This window comes from Agelaius phoeniceus, chromosome 1 (genome assembly GCF_051311805.1).
Source record: "Agelaius phoeniceus isolate bAgePho1 chromosome 1, bAgePho1.hap1, whole genome shotgun sequence".
In the NCBI taxonomy this organism is placed as follows: Eukaryota; Metazoa; Chordata; class Aves; order Passeriformes; family Icteridae; genus Agelaius; species Agelaius phoeniceus.
In genome coordinates, this window is record NC_135265.1 from 20,834,163 (window position 1) to 20,849,333 (window position 15,171).

General features: G+C 39.3%; 1 protein-coding gene across 1 annotated transcript in view; it reads right to left on the reverse strand.

The window, feature by feature from the left end:
* Positions 1–6,359, reverse strand: part of STAM (signal transducing adaptor molecule) — a 33,066-nt gene extending 26,707 nt beyond the window's left edge. The window contains exon 1 of the mRNA XM_054635590.2: positions 6,159–6,359. Coding sequence (XP_054491565.2) covers positions 6,159–6,198 — 40 coding nt within the window. The 5' untranslated portion in view covers positions 6,199–6,359. The remainder of the gene's footprint in view (positions 1–6,158) is intronic.
* Positions 6,360–15,171: the final 8,812 nt, after the last annotated feature.

Below are 15,171 nucleotides of genomic sequence, written 5' to 3' on the forward strand. Positions count from 1 at the left end.
CCTAAAAGAAATTTATCATCAGATTTACAAAGTACTATTAGCCAGAAGAAAGGTAGTGCACGTTGAAAAAAATCCATTGCCAGATTTAGTAGTTGATGCTTTAGGTGCTGGTTGAAGGAATATAAATATTGCTGCAGATTTGCCATGGAAATATGTGCTAGTCACTGCCTTAGTTCTGCATCTTAACAATAGCATTTTACTGCCTTAACAGAAATTTGCAAGAGTAAATACTCTCATGACTGTTTGGATACTGCAGTGAACCACATGATGCATTTCTAAGGGCAGAAAACTTAGTGACTATCCATTGCTAACACCATTTTCAGAGGGAGTTCTTGGCAGGCTTGAGCTTCCCAAGCTTCAGTTTTTAGTGAAGTTTATTTTGAAAGAAAAACCCCAGTCTAAGAACTGAGCTATTTTTCTGCAATGAAGTCTCAAAGATGTTAAAACTAGTAGAATTTCAAGAAATAACAAAGCTAGATCAAAATACCTTCAAACCCAACACTTAAAATGTACATTATTTGAAGCAGTTAAAACAAGCAGCAGTAAAAGCTGTCAGAAAATTCTACCAATATAAGGTTTTCAACCATCCTACTTATTATTTGCTATTACTCTATTCATGGATGTAACATCATTTTCACAGTTGGACATCATTAAAATGAAATACTGAAGTTGTAACTTCAATTACAAAGAGACAAATGGCTACAGAAAGTCTTCAAAAGAATAGCTAAAGAAAGTCTTCAACTCACAAAGTCATATTACAACTTTCTAGCATGATAAAAATCCTCAAAAATCTCTTATATCATTATAAATAACACAGATTTAATGAAAAATTCAATACTCCCCTAAGCCTTCTCTCCTTTTCTGCTCAAAGTTTTCTTTTCTTCATATGGCTAACTAAAGAATTTCCCCTTCCCTATGAAATTACAAACACTAAAATTCCAACACAATATAGTTTAAATAGCCCTTAAAGACTAAAGTGACTGCAATTTTTTCTTTCTTTTTGCAGGGACTTGCTGAGAACTTTGGATTCATGCCACTCCCCATCACTGAAGTTAAATGCACTTAAGTTTTGCTCTTTTTGTCTGTCAAATAAAAAGAACAAGTACATTTGTTGGTCCATTCTACAGAAGCCATCACTTGAATATTTACCACTTTGCATTTCACTAACATGCTCAGAACTGCACAAGAAGAATATGTCCAACCAGACTCCATTCAGACAAGATTGAAACTCACCCCTAACAGGCAATGACACCACAGAGAGAAACTTGAATTCCATGTACCATTAACTTTGATAAAGCTATTAACCAACTTCTGCAGTTTAACTGTACATGTGCAGTGTTCCCAAGTCCTTCTGGGAGCAATTGTAGGAGGTGAAAGCCCTGCAGCTGATCCAAGGCAAAGCAAGCAGCAGTGACTGAGGCCACCTCAGCCCATTCCTTCAGAAAACCGTGCAGGATCTCACCGTGCTTACAGGGGCCCAGCAAAAATGAACATCCCTCAGTACAATGAACTGAGCAGAATGAAGACAAAAGGATTCACAACCTGGTTAAAAAAGGCTGAAATTGTAAGACTAGCTGAGCAAAAATAATTTAGATGTTTAGATCTCTCACACAAACCCTAACAAATCCAGAGGACTCACACTACCTTTCACCCAGAAATATTACAATACAACAGGAAGGTGAGCACATTAGAGATACATCAGAAGGATGAATAGTCTGTAAACAAGGTGTATCACAGGCATGTCATATGAACAAAAAGTGCCAGGATATACTTGCAGAAGCCCACAAGCCAAGCCACAGTACAAGAAGAATTTCAGAAGGAAGATCAGCAAGAAACTTAATTTTCCACATCAGGTATGCAGTGTTATTTTTATCAGTTAGAGGAACAGATTTTACATGTTGAAGATCTACTTTGATTCTTCTAAATTTTGGTATTATAATACACACTGTCACAGCTGAAAGGAGAACTACTTAAGTGACAGTTCCTCCCTGGAAGAAAAGAAAGAATTACCAGAAAAGTGCAGTCTTTCACTATGGAACATACTATGTTGGTTTCAAAGTGCCCACCTGAACTGACAGCCTGCTAATTGACAGTGGAAAAGATTTTTTTTTTTTGTTGGCTGATACACTGAAGGGGTATTCCACTTAGTCTTACCCTGTCAGCATTGCCATTTTTCACTGAGGACCTATCACCAAAGGTATCTTTAAGTAAGAAGCTCCTGGTTTTCATAAATATGCATAAATTACTGAAAAGGGGGGTGGATATAGCTCCTTTTCCACACATTTTCTACTCGGTCTCTCTGTTTGCTCACAGTTAATGTCCTTTGTAAAACAAAGCTGAGAAAAACAGCAGGCCAACTCAGGCAAAAAAGTGTCAGTCTCATGACAAGCTGAACCAATCTTTGGAATTCATCTTTCTTTGCAGCCAGATGTAAACTCATAATAATCTGGGGTCAAGAAACTCAATCTCCATAATGATCTGGGGTCAAGGAACTCAATCGATGACAATTTTCCCTTCTTTTGGCCAACCTGGCCCAGCAAAAAAGTTCAGCTCAGAGAGACATGTAACTGGACATTTTGAAAATGTTGACTAAGCAAGGGGATAAATCTAAAGAACAATGAGCTTAAATAGCAAGAGGATTTTATTTCAAGAAATTGCACCATGGGAATCATGGTCAAACCATTTCATACATTCTAAGAGTATCAAACTATAGGCTGATCATATGTAATTCAAGCATATTATTAAATATTTGAAGAGTTGATAGGATAAAATTATCAACAACTGCTAGAGTTAATAAAACACGGGGAAAATGATTACAAGTCACATCAAGTTCTACTATCTTACTAAACCACCTGCATAATTTCCTATTACTGGTAATAACAAGCCTGAATTTCTTTTCAATCCTGTGCTGCCTCAAACCATCCAGAGTAACATCCAGAGCAAGTGCGAATACCTTCATCCTTTACTGTGTGTAAGGAAAAACAACCCAATCCACCATGTTTTTTAACACCTTCTCCTAATATCATGTGTGATTTCTATGACACCTTATACCAGAACCTGAATTACAGATTTTATTCTTGAGATAATATCTAAATGACACTTGAGAACTGTTTTACAAGTAAATTCTTCATCAAACCTAGCCTAAGCACCACTACATTACTAATAAGCCTGTCATGACAGATTAGTAGACAGTCTTTTGGTTCTTAAAGAAAATGTCACCATTATTTTACCTGGGTCAAACTTACAGATAAATCTGCATTTCTCAGGAACAACTCACTGGGAATAATTTTATTATTAAGATTGAAAAATATAGCAGAAATAGAAAGCCTACAAACCTAATAAGCACATTTTTAATTCTAACTCCTTAAATGGAAGATTAGAGTTTCTTAATTATACTCTCAACAGGCCCAGTTCTTGGTGATTTTTTTTTTTAATTCCATTATTACATTTCTTACTTGGGCACATCATCAAAGGTTCCCCAACTTGATTGTGAAAACTTGTGTCACCACTGATTAGCATCCCTTCCTGTTGAAATATTCCTAAATACGGTAAAAAAGAAACTTCAGAAAATGAAAAGTATTTGGGCTTCATCCAGATATTTGGACTCTTGAGGATGACAATGGTTAACCTTCTCAAATCTCTGGGCATTCTTTAGTATTATTAATTTAATAGCAGTCCTAAACAACGTTCTTTAGCCAGCTACACCAAAAAAAAAAAAAAAAAAACAGTTGGCACAAATGGTAAACTATTATGGATGACCAGGTTCCACTGCAGCAGCATACTAACAGGACTAGCCAAATGTTGCTAGCTGGCCAGACAAACAAAAATTTGTCCTGAATGTAAGACATACTTATGCTCCTCAAAATGATGGAAAACAATTTAGTTCCAGATATGTTCTCTGCAATCCATTATCCTAAATCATTCCAAGATAATTTCCAACTACTCCACAGTGCTGATCAGCTGTTCAGTAGACAAGAATGCACAGCTATTGCAATACTATCAACTACACCAATGTCCTAATTCATATGAAATTAAGAATAGCTGCTGACTGCCTTTCTGCTTCAGGAATCTGATTTTAAAAAGAAAACTTTCTTGCTGGTTAAGAACAAAAGCAGAGCACTCAACTTTCACTCACAGAAAACAAATGAAAAATAGCACTATGTCTTGACAACTTTTGGAAGTTTCCTGAGAACATGATAGCTTACTCTACAGCTGATGCTGTCTTATGAAGCCTGCCAAAAAATTCATCCAGATAATAGCAAATTCCCAAAGGGCCCCAGAGAAGAAGAGCCCAGGGACGCTTTCTGGGAAACTTCATCATTCCCATCTCCCTGGCACAAATCCAGTTAAGTGATGGATAAAGGCAGCAGGCTCCTGAAAGTAGGCTGTCACCAGCTGAACAACCTGCTGCTCCTTCAGTCTCCCTCAGGACACCATGAAAGGGACCAAAAGAAAGAGGCTGTCTACCAGTGAAAATCAGCTCATTGCCCACTCTCTGCTTTTCCAAGAACGATTTGGTACTGAGTGGTTATTTCTATCTCCTCATATGGTTTACAGAATAACACTTTTGAAAATTCTTCCCTGTTGATCATATTAGGCAAGCACAGTAGGTAAGGGGTTGGCATCTTCTGCACCTGGAAAAAAGCAACTGATGGGTGCTACTGCCCTGCCTTGAGACTGGCAGTGCTGAGGAGCACATCCAGTGAACTGAGCTCTAGAGACCCCTTCAAGCAGTCTGAGCGTCCCTGCCAGCCAGAAGCACCAGGAAGAAAAAAGTGAACACCTGCCAGAACCTGAGCCTATCACTTTTTAATCTTATTAGTTCAAATAATTCTCTAATAGTTCATGGAAAACTGTCAAGCAGTACAATCTCTTCCTCACTTTCAGCTGCCAAATTACACTAGAAGACAGCAGAATAACTAAGAAGAATTTTTTACTGCTTTCCAAAATAAGTCAGTCAAGTTTGCTACCAACAAAATCATTAATTGGAGCGCAGTCTTCAGTTTAAAAGTGTTAACAGTTCAAAATGAGAAGACAGAGCTATGTCTTATTTTGATGCAATAAACTAAGAATTTCTGATAACATACACACAGAATTTATGTCTCAGTACTTTTTTTAGGCACTATTCCTTTCTCCTGAAAGGTTACATACTTTTCAAACGGTTTTGAGTTGGTATTTCTTTGAAGAGCTGGAAGAATTGAATTGGAGCCTAAACGTCAGACGTCTGATAAACATTTAGAAACAATGTATCTTTAGTTGAAAGTTACAGCTAGTTTAATACTACTAAAGAAATTAGTTTCAAGAGACTTATACAATGTTACACTTCTGTAAGAAAATAACCAAGGGGTGTACTTATCCGCACAGGAGAAAAAGTATATTATGGGATTCCCCAAACAAAGCCTTTAATGGCTCAAAGCAAAAGAGACGTCAAAACCAAACCATATTACACAATCTCAAATAAAACACACAAAACTAATTATTAACTATCTATATGTTATTTTATCTTCAGTTTCGACACATCAGCATTAAGTACAATTTTTGTAGTGTAAAAGCAAGATACTTCCTTTCCATCTAGTCTGGCCTTGGAACAAGCAAGGTGGGGATAACACCTGAGCTCAGCACGTCAAGCTTTACTTGAAAGGAAAAGAAAAAGCTCCCACAGGAATCCCCTTTAGAGAACTAAATACAAAACGCTTTAATGATTTTCTCATGCCTGTCTGTGAAGCAACTGTAGATGGTGCTTTTTACTGTTCAGCCTTTCAAAAACACTCCGGCGCGGACCTTTCGCACTACTTGTTTTGCTGTGCTGCAGTGTTACTCGTGCTGAGCAGGCCAGCCCGTCCCCCAGGAGCATCCCCGCGCTCAGCCCCGCGGCCCGCAAGGCCACAAGGGCCCCGGCGCTGTCCTCGGCCGGCGCCCGCCGGGACGCGGCCCCAACCCAGCCCGCCCGGCCCGGCCCGGCCCGGCCCTCCCGCCGCACCGCGCCCGCCGGGCCGCCGCCGCTGCTCCCGCTGCCCGGCCGGGCGCCAGCGGGAGCCCAGCAGCGCAGGGCCGGGACAGCGGGCCGGCCGCCCTCGGGGGATGGAGCCAGAGCGGCTGGGAGGGCCGGCCGCCCGCGGGGTTACCTCAGGGGAGGCCGGGCCGCGGGAGCCACTCACCCACATCCTGGTCGAAGGGGTTGGTGGCGAAAAGCGGCATGGCGGGGCGGGGGGCGGCCGCCCCTCCCGGCGGCGCGGCAGCAGCGGCGGCGGCGAGAGAGAGCAGCCCTCGGCGGCGGCGGCGGCGGCGGCGGCTCCTCCTCCCGCCCCGGGCAGCTCCGCCGCCACCTCCTCCCAGGGCCGGGCGCCGCCTCCCGCGCAGCACGCCGGGAACCGGGGCTGGGCCCGCCGCCTTCCGCGGGGGCCAGGCAGCGACACCCGGGCCCGGCAGCGACACCCGGGCCGGCCCGCCCACCACCCCAGGCGGGCATCTTAGCCCCGGCACGGCTACGCTAGGCGGGGGTTTATATTGTTTACTTATGTGGAGTTCTTTCCTCCCCCCTGCTCGGGAGGCGAGACGGTTTTGTATCCAGACACATCTGCTCTCTATGGAGGATTTTTGGAGCTTCCCTATACGTTGGTCTGACTAAATATTTTCCTCGGTAATGCCATAGTGCTTGTGACATGGGTTAGCCTGACGGCAAGGGGCAGGCGGGTGGTTATGCCAGCATCCCTCAGAGCATCGCTCGGGAGCCTGAGCCGTTCTCCGCGGTCACATCCCATGGAGAGCAGCCGATATCAGCTGCTCACAGGGCCTGGAATATCCCCTGGCCTCTGCTTGCCTATCTTGGTGCTCCACTTTTGTAAGCCTCTGTTGCTGGCTTCAGTGGGGTGTGTCCCACGTTAACAATATGACTCATAGGATAAGACACGTTCTGCCTATTCTTGCTGTCACATAAAACTCTAAGTCATTAACCTAAAGGCCTTTTAGTACTGTTCGATTACTCTGAACTAGTTAGATTGCAAATTAAGTAAAACTAGGCTTATGTATACACTTGGGGAAAGAGACACAGAGCAATAGGGGCATATCACAGGCGTGCAAACAAGAAATAAAGAAAGCTGTTTGGAGGGCAGAAACACTAGATGCAATCAATAACACTAACCACGCTCAATAATGAATGTGATTGCATGCATTAGGCAGACTTCTGACACATCAAATGAAAACTGCACACCAAGCCCCTTCCCTCAAGGATTTACAGTCACTAGGCACTTTGTTATTTTACTACAGGTTTTTTCTCAGACCTCTAGTTCTGTTTGTTTACCTATCCATAGAAATTGTTTTCAGTAGCTAATGCAGGTCAGCACTGATCTACTGTGTAGATCTGACTACTTGTAAGGAATTGCATGTTTTCTTTGGATTCTACCTCAATTCAATAACTAGATATCCTCAGAGGATGCTTTACCTCCTCCCCATTCATCATCCCCCATTATGTTCACAAAAGAAATACGGTAGATGCTCTTTGAGCCTGTTTTATCCCCTCCTTTCTCATCCCTTCTTTCTGAGGGGTTCAAAACTAGTTGTAGGAAACCTTTCAAAATAAGCAGAGCTTTTATTCAGTAGTTCTGTAGGAGCAGCTAACACAACACTCGTGGAGAACTGGGTTTGGACTGCTTTCAGCCTAAAAGCATTCCAACCCAACTTTCCTTCCCAGTACCCTACTCAACATTTTGTAAAAAGGCAGTCTATACCAGGAAGCATCTCAAGGGTCTGTAATCATGGCTCATATTTTGATTCTGTAATGATTTTTTTACTGTAGACATAGTGGGAAATCCTTCCAAAACTCTGTATTGTATTGTATCTCTCTCTTTTCCCTGTCTCATGGCTCAATCATTTTTCCATGGCACAGCAATGGGTGGTAGGTAGGGCACTCTCCCAGGAAGTGTGGGGTTTGCCCTCTCAGACATAAATGGCTATAGAAACCAGCTTTTCCACCTTATGTGTGAGTAGTATAATGAATATGCTATTAAAAACAGGTGTGTTAATCTATATGCTATTAATAAACAGGTGTGAACTACATCTTTACTGGATGTAGTTCAAAATACTTGTATTATTTCCTACTGCTGCCCAAGTTAGCTATCTAAAAGTAAGGCGTATAGATCAAAGGTACAGTCTCAAATTGCATCTAATTTTGGGGGATCTACAGCTGAAAGAGAATGTAGCAACACTGCCCTGTGCCCACAACTATGTGCTGCCACCACATTTCTTGTATTAGATTTGGAATTTGATCCATTTCATTTGTGGTTGCACAATCAGCTGATCCAGCTGAAAACTACTTCACTGCAGAGAAGTTCCCTGTTGGATCATGTCACATCTCTGACTCACCTTGGAATTAGATCAGGCATGTGAAGAGGTGGGAAGGCATGGCTGGGGACAGTACTGCAGCGGTCTGGGGCAGGAAAAACAGGCATGTCCAGGGGATTATTCATCTGTTCTATTTTGGACCTCATTCTGAAGATGGCCTCTGCAACAGTGACTCTGTTCATTTCACAGATGAGTCTATCTGTCCAACAGTTCTCTGACTTAGGGCTTGTCTCTAGACAACCTTATAGCAAGTTTTAAGTAGGGTGGGTTTTTTTTTTAAATACGTGCTACTTTTGTCTGAAGTAAGCAGTCTCAGACAGCTGGTGCAGACATTTTTTCTTTGCACACTTCTCTTTTTATATAGTGCTGTTGTTCAGATACAGCTGAGAGATCATAGAATGCCTTGGGTTAGAATGCACCTGCCACAGGCAGGGACACTTTCCACTACACCAGGTTGCTCATACCCCTGTTCAATCTTTGAACCACTGCCAGGTATAGGGCACCCACAACTTCTCTGGGCAACATGTTCCAGAGCCTTACCGCCCTGACAGTAAATAATTTCTTCCCAATATCTCATCTAAATCCACTCTGTTTCAGTTTAAAGCCATTACCCCTTGTCTTATTGCTGTGTCTCTACAACGTCCTTGTTAAAAAGTCCCTCTCCAACTTTCTTGCAGGGACCCTTCAGTTACCAGAAGGTTGCAATGAGTGTCCCAGAGCCTTCTCTTTCCAGTCTGCACAGCCCCAACTCTCTCAGCCCTTCTCCACAGCAGAGCTGCTCCAGCCCTCTGATCATATTCATGACCTCCTCTGCACTCACTCCAGCAGGTCCACATCCTTCTTATGTTGGCTATCCAGAGCTGAATCCAGTACTCCAGGCAGAGTCTCATAAAGGCAGGTATTCAGTTAATTTCCAGCATAACACACTTCCTGGATTTTAAAGATGTGACATACATTTAAATTTGATTAACTGTTTTATTTATGTTGTTTGTTTATATAATTTATTACTTATTTTTTAAATATGACAAGAGTTTATCCATATGAAAGTAAATTCTGGATTCTGATGATATACAATTATTCATTTCTATATAGTCTTCACTAGGAAAGGATAGCTAAGAGGAGCAACTTGTAAATAACAATCTTCTGGGGAAGTTCTAATATTCTTTACCATCACTCAGTTGACACCCATCTGCATTAGACAAGCATTTTCTTAAAATAAGACAGTGCCATCATAGCCATGGAGGCCCACTGCAGCTCCAGTTTTCTGGGGTAGTATTTTATTTGTCATGCCCATTTGTTTTAGCATATCTTAGTTTTGTAGCTGCTGCATTGTAAAAATGAGGTGTATGATGCCAGGAAAAAGTCAAGCCAGTACACTTCCAGCAAGGAGACAGATAGGAAGAACAATGATTGTCTCACAACTCAGTCCCACTGACCTTTACTTTAGCTGCATTTTCATTATAGTCCACTGTGTGCATTGCTTTTGGAACTGTGAAGAAAGGATAATCAAAGGAAAACAGAAAGGCTCAGAATAGACCAAGTGCCAGCCATCCATTTAATCACAGCTTTTGTCTTTGACAGGGCAAGTACAAAATGTTTTGGATGGCATACAAGATGCTGTACTGCATAAGGATATGATGATATGACGAAGACAAAATGTCTCCCAGTTGCAGGGCACATGTAAATGCTTTAGCTACTGGACCACAGTGATTTACTTCCCATCTATAATCTTATTGTATATGTTCTAATATTTTGCAAGTGTCCAAGCAGCATGGCTTACAGTATTCTTATCTATTTCATTATGTATAGAGAAAATATATGAAACACATCAATACAGTAAGTCTGGTGTCTGCTGTAAGGAAATCAGACTAAAATTATTTAATTGTCCTTTTGTCTTAATATTTATGAAGAATGCAAGTAGAATTATATGAAGCATATAACTGGAATTCCTTCAAACCCATGTAATCTTAGAACTAGGCAAAGATTCTACTAATAAATTTCATAAAATAGTTCAGTTTGCCCTGTCCACATTAAAAATTGTGATGTGCAACCTTCTAGTTAATATTTGCACACAGATGCCAGAAACAAGGGTTTATATCTTCCTCAATTTCTCTGAATTCAAAGCAGTAATTTCAAAGCAACTGACATGAAGTAATACTTCATGTATTTACACTGAAGTTTTGTTAAATATTTTTGAATAACAAGTTCACTGAAGTCAAACACAAAAATGTGTCCATGCTATTTGCTTGAGTACTCTTATGGTAATGTGTAGTGATAAACCTGTGAAAGGCAGATAACCTGTGAGGTGCTGGCTGCTGGGATCTCTGGGTGCCTGGGCTTCCCTGGGGATGCTGGCCAGAGCATCACTCTGTGCCAGCTTCCTGACACTGCTGTAGGGAACCACTTGTCCTAGTGCTTTTTTTGGCACAAACACCTGTTCTCAGTGTGGCCAAACTGACTACACCCAATATGGTCACTTTTTCATGCTGATAACTCGGACCAGTTTTCAACCAATGATGAGGTTAAAATTAATCTTTTTGTTCTTTGCCACTCTTTGAAGAAGGAAATAGAAATACTTCTACTGACCACAGCAGGCATCAAATTGGAACACTAATCACTTGATAAAGAGCCCTTTTTAACTCAAGCTCTGAAATAAAACTAAATAACAAGCTTAGATTGTGCCCGCTCTGAAACTAATAATGGAAGTGGTCTCCTCTGTAGAGATTGTAGCTCTCACACAAGCAAGCTACCATTGAAATATACAAAAAATCAGAAGGGATTTTTAATATTATTGAAGTGTGTTTTGTGAAACCCTGTGAAAAACTTGCCTGATATCTCTTGGGCAAGGTATTTCCAAAGTGTATTTTATTTTACTCACATGAACAGTACAATTGAAACTAATAGTACTAATTTCAGTTTTAATCATTATAAAATTATAATATTAAAGTGGAGTTAGCTTCTTGATACAGCCAGTCTGCAGTGTGCAAAGGTTCCAACTGTGCAGATCACATAATATCTAAAATATCCCAATGAAAATAATTGTTGTACGGAGTTCAATTAATCTATTATAGCAAAAAGTACACTGAGTTTGGATAAATCAAAAACTCAGATAAACCAAACTCAAATGAACAGGATAGCCATCTCCCTTTAACATGTGTTTGTTCTTCAGCATTGCAGTTTGCATTATGGTTTTGTTCCTGTAGAAGATTAAATACAACAATACACAAGGGCATCACAGACTTAATGTGCTTTTCAGAACATTTAATAAGGTTTCGGATATGTAGAATCAATAACTTCCATACAAAAAAATTCAAATGTTCACACCAAAATTTTTGTATTTTTATAACAGAATTATAAAATTCCACTTCAGCCTATGTTTATCACATTTCTTTTCCTTTGCTGACTACTTAGCTGTACAGTCAGAGGCTTAATATGAATCATTTATTTTGCAGTAGCAGTGCAAAACTCCAACTGCTTTAGAAGTGCCAAATATGAGATCCTCTAGTTCTTCCCACAAGATTTGTGCAATCCATTATGCACCACATCTTTTGAAAGCATCTTCTATCAAATTCCTAGCATAGTAAATTAAAAATTATATATACACAACTGGATGAATACACTAAAAGACACACACAGAGTGTTGTTTAATTTAGACAAAATTCTGTTTATTTGCATTTATGCTTGAATATCTCATTGAGTCCTACATACCATAAACCTAGAATAGTGTACAAGTAGTATATATAAAGTCTGTTGTCTAAACACATTGCTCTTGCAGTGTGTTGGGAACCTTAACTGAAGGCAGGGCAGAAGCACAAGCAGAATTGAAGCTGTTAAGTTTTTTAACAAATTCCTTTTGCCAGGATTTTAAGTTGCTGTCTAACATTTAACTAGTCTGAAGTATAAAGGTAATTCTGCAGGGTTCATATCAAGTAGTTCTTGAAGCATTCAATAATAGATGACTTTCCCCTGTGATAGTGGAGCTGATAAGTCATTATAATTTTTTCAGAGCACTACAATTTTTCATTCCATAGAAGTGTTTCCATATTGAATAGATAAATTTTGTAACAAAAACCCCAGAACACTGTAGAACATTTCATTAGAAAATAATCTCATATAAGCTTCACTTTGTATTTCTGGAAATAGATTGAAAGTAAAAACTTTATAAGGTTTATTCAGCTTTATAAGGTTTTGAGTATCTGTGTGTGCAATAGGAATCTAGAAGTAAAATATATACTGATAATAACAATCATGAAGAAGACCAAGAAAACCACCTATTTTTGTAGTAACAGTATAGCAGTGTTGACGATTTGGAGCTAGAATAAATAAAGGTAAACTGCCAGGGAAGGTTGAGAATGAATATGAAACACAATGATGCTCTCACCTACAACATAAAAGACCTTGAGCTGACTGTCTTGAAATTTATTGGAAAGGTTGGTTTGTGTTTGAATAACAACAAAGATCACCTCAATTGATAAGCCAGTCATAACTGATTTTAAAAGCTGATTTAGATAGTGACATTAATATATAAGGTTATTCACTTTTATTGATTAAATTTCTGTATGTAAAGAAAATCTATCTTATTAATAATTTTGAGATTTTTGGGGATCAAAAGGCGCTAGCCAAAGTTGAAATATTAGATTAAATAATTTTGCTACTATAAAAACATTATTTCTAATTAAGTAAAGATACTGTACTTAATGCTTTGAAAATAGCTGACACTTTATCAAATTTAAATAAAGGATTCAGAAAATACAGACTAGTAACCACAAATACATACATTGTAATTGACAGATATCATGGTTTAAAGAATAACAGTAGGAAACATGAAAAAGAAATTACATTTCAACTAATTTATTGAAATTCCTGGGAACATGCAATTATAAAAACAGATTTGTAAAAAAAAAAAAAGGATTAACACAACAAATATGCTTTGAAAATGCTGCTGAAAAATGTCACACAGGAACTACCTAAGATATGAAGTAGTTACAGATTAAGGAATGAAATATCTCCATGGATTAAAACATGGGAAGTAGAAACAAGGGGCAACTTTATTACAGAAAAATTACAGCAATTGGGTGTTTATGAAAGGTCTGCGATATGTTTTGTTCTTAATACTTTAATAAATGTTTGGGAAACATAGCCAAATGGGGATGAAAAATCTTGCAAATTGAACAAAAAGTTTCGTTTATTTCAATCCAAGAAAAGATTATGGGGATATTGAGAAAGTTTTCATCAATTGGGTGATTGAGTGGTGTGATAGCAAGAGAAACCGTAAGCTTAATAAATAGTAACCACAATATTAGAGCAAACACATTGAGACACTTTCCTCACCACTGACTTCTGAATTGACTAAATTAACAGAAGACAAACCCAGTCATCATAGAAGATAATGTGTATATCCAAAATCAATAAATCTGAGCAAATAAATAGGGGAAGGAAAGTAATACAGAATTCTGATGAGAATTAGACAAACTACTTATCAAATTTCAAAAGATTCTGATCAAAAGCATGGAAAACATCCAAGAAGGGATTTAAAAATGGAAAATTTTTACTTCAGAAAGAAAATAGGATCTGTTGCCTCAAATCTGCTGTGAAAAAATCTAAAAAGAAACATAGCAAAGGACAGCTAAAAGTAGTAAAAAAACCCCAAACTGATTAAAAATTGGGATTGAGTCATGCCTTTCTCCATGTATCATAATTTAAGAAAGTCTTCATCAGTTAATGAATTCCTAAATTTGACAAAATCAAATGAGAAAAAAACCACCTTGCTCATAACGTGGTTAATTTTTGATGCCTCTTTCCAGACTACATTGTCAAAGCCAAAAATTAGAATGGTTTGAAGAAAGAGGAATTCAAGTGGAGAAAACATGTAAGTAAGATAGCAGGAATATCCAGAATTAAAATAATAAATATTGAAAATATTTTTGAAAAGTAAATTTTAAACCAACTTATAGCTGTCACATTGAGATGACATATAGGCTCAGATTAACCAGTATTGGCAAAAATTACTGAGTTGGGTCATTCAATCCTGTGTGTAAATTCTTTGTCTTGATTTTTTAACTACAGGATTCTCAAACTGGATTATATTTATTTCTTGAACACAAAAAGCAGCTGTGCATGTGTAATATTGATACCTAGTGTAATCTAAGAACATATATAATGTGCTCTTTTGCCAACTGCTCATTTTGCACATTATACATTTGCTGTTGCCAGTGGGTGTGGGCTTTGAGGCTGAAAGATGAACATCTGCTTGTGTGCTTGGTGAGTAGGGGGAGACTTAGGTTTTGTTGGCACATCTGCTTATCTTTACATGAAGACCCTCATCCTGAGACGTCCAGGTGTCTTCAGCATTGAAATACCCATCCCCTTCTAAAGTAGATAGACTTGGACTCTTTAAATTCTGCTGAACAAGTAGCATTTCAAAGATATCCTGACCCAGATTTTGAATTCTTCTGTCTGTATATGCCTGTGTCTGAGGTATTTGGGCTGAGAGGTCATGGTCACCATGCTTAGCTGTGGAAATGAGGAGCCTGCATCCCCAAACTAGCAGAGACAGTGCCAGGTGTCAGGATAGTGGGTGCAGCCCACACTTTTGAAGCATCATGTCACAAGTCAGGCTAAGGCTGTCCCCCTTCCAGAGCCAGTCCCACCAATGCTACCTGTGCTGGCTTAGCTTCCCTTTGCACTTGCACAGAGAGCAGACATTTACAAGGTAACTTGCCTACTCAAATCTCATCCTTCAGTCTGCCACCTGGTGCTCTTCAAGCCCTTGGAAGAAATTTCCCCTTCTCAGGTGGGAGCCTTAGTGTTCCTCATGTATTGAGGGTGGTA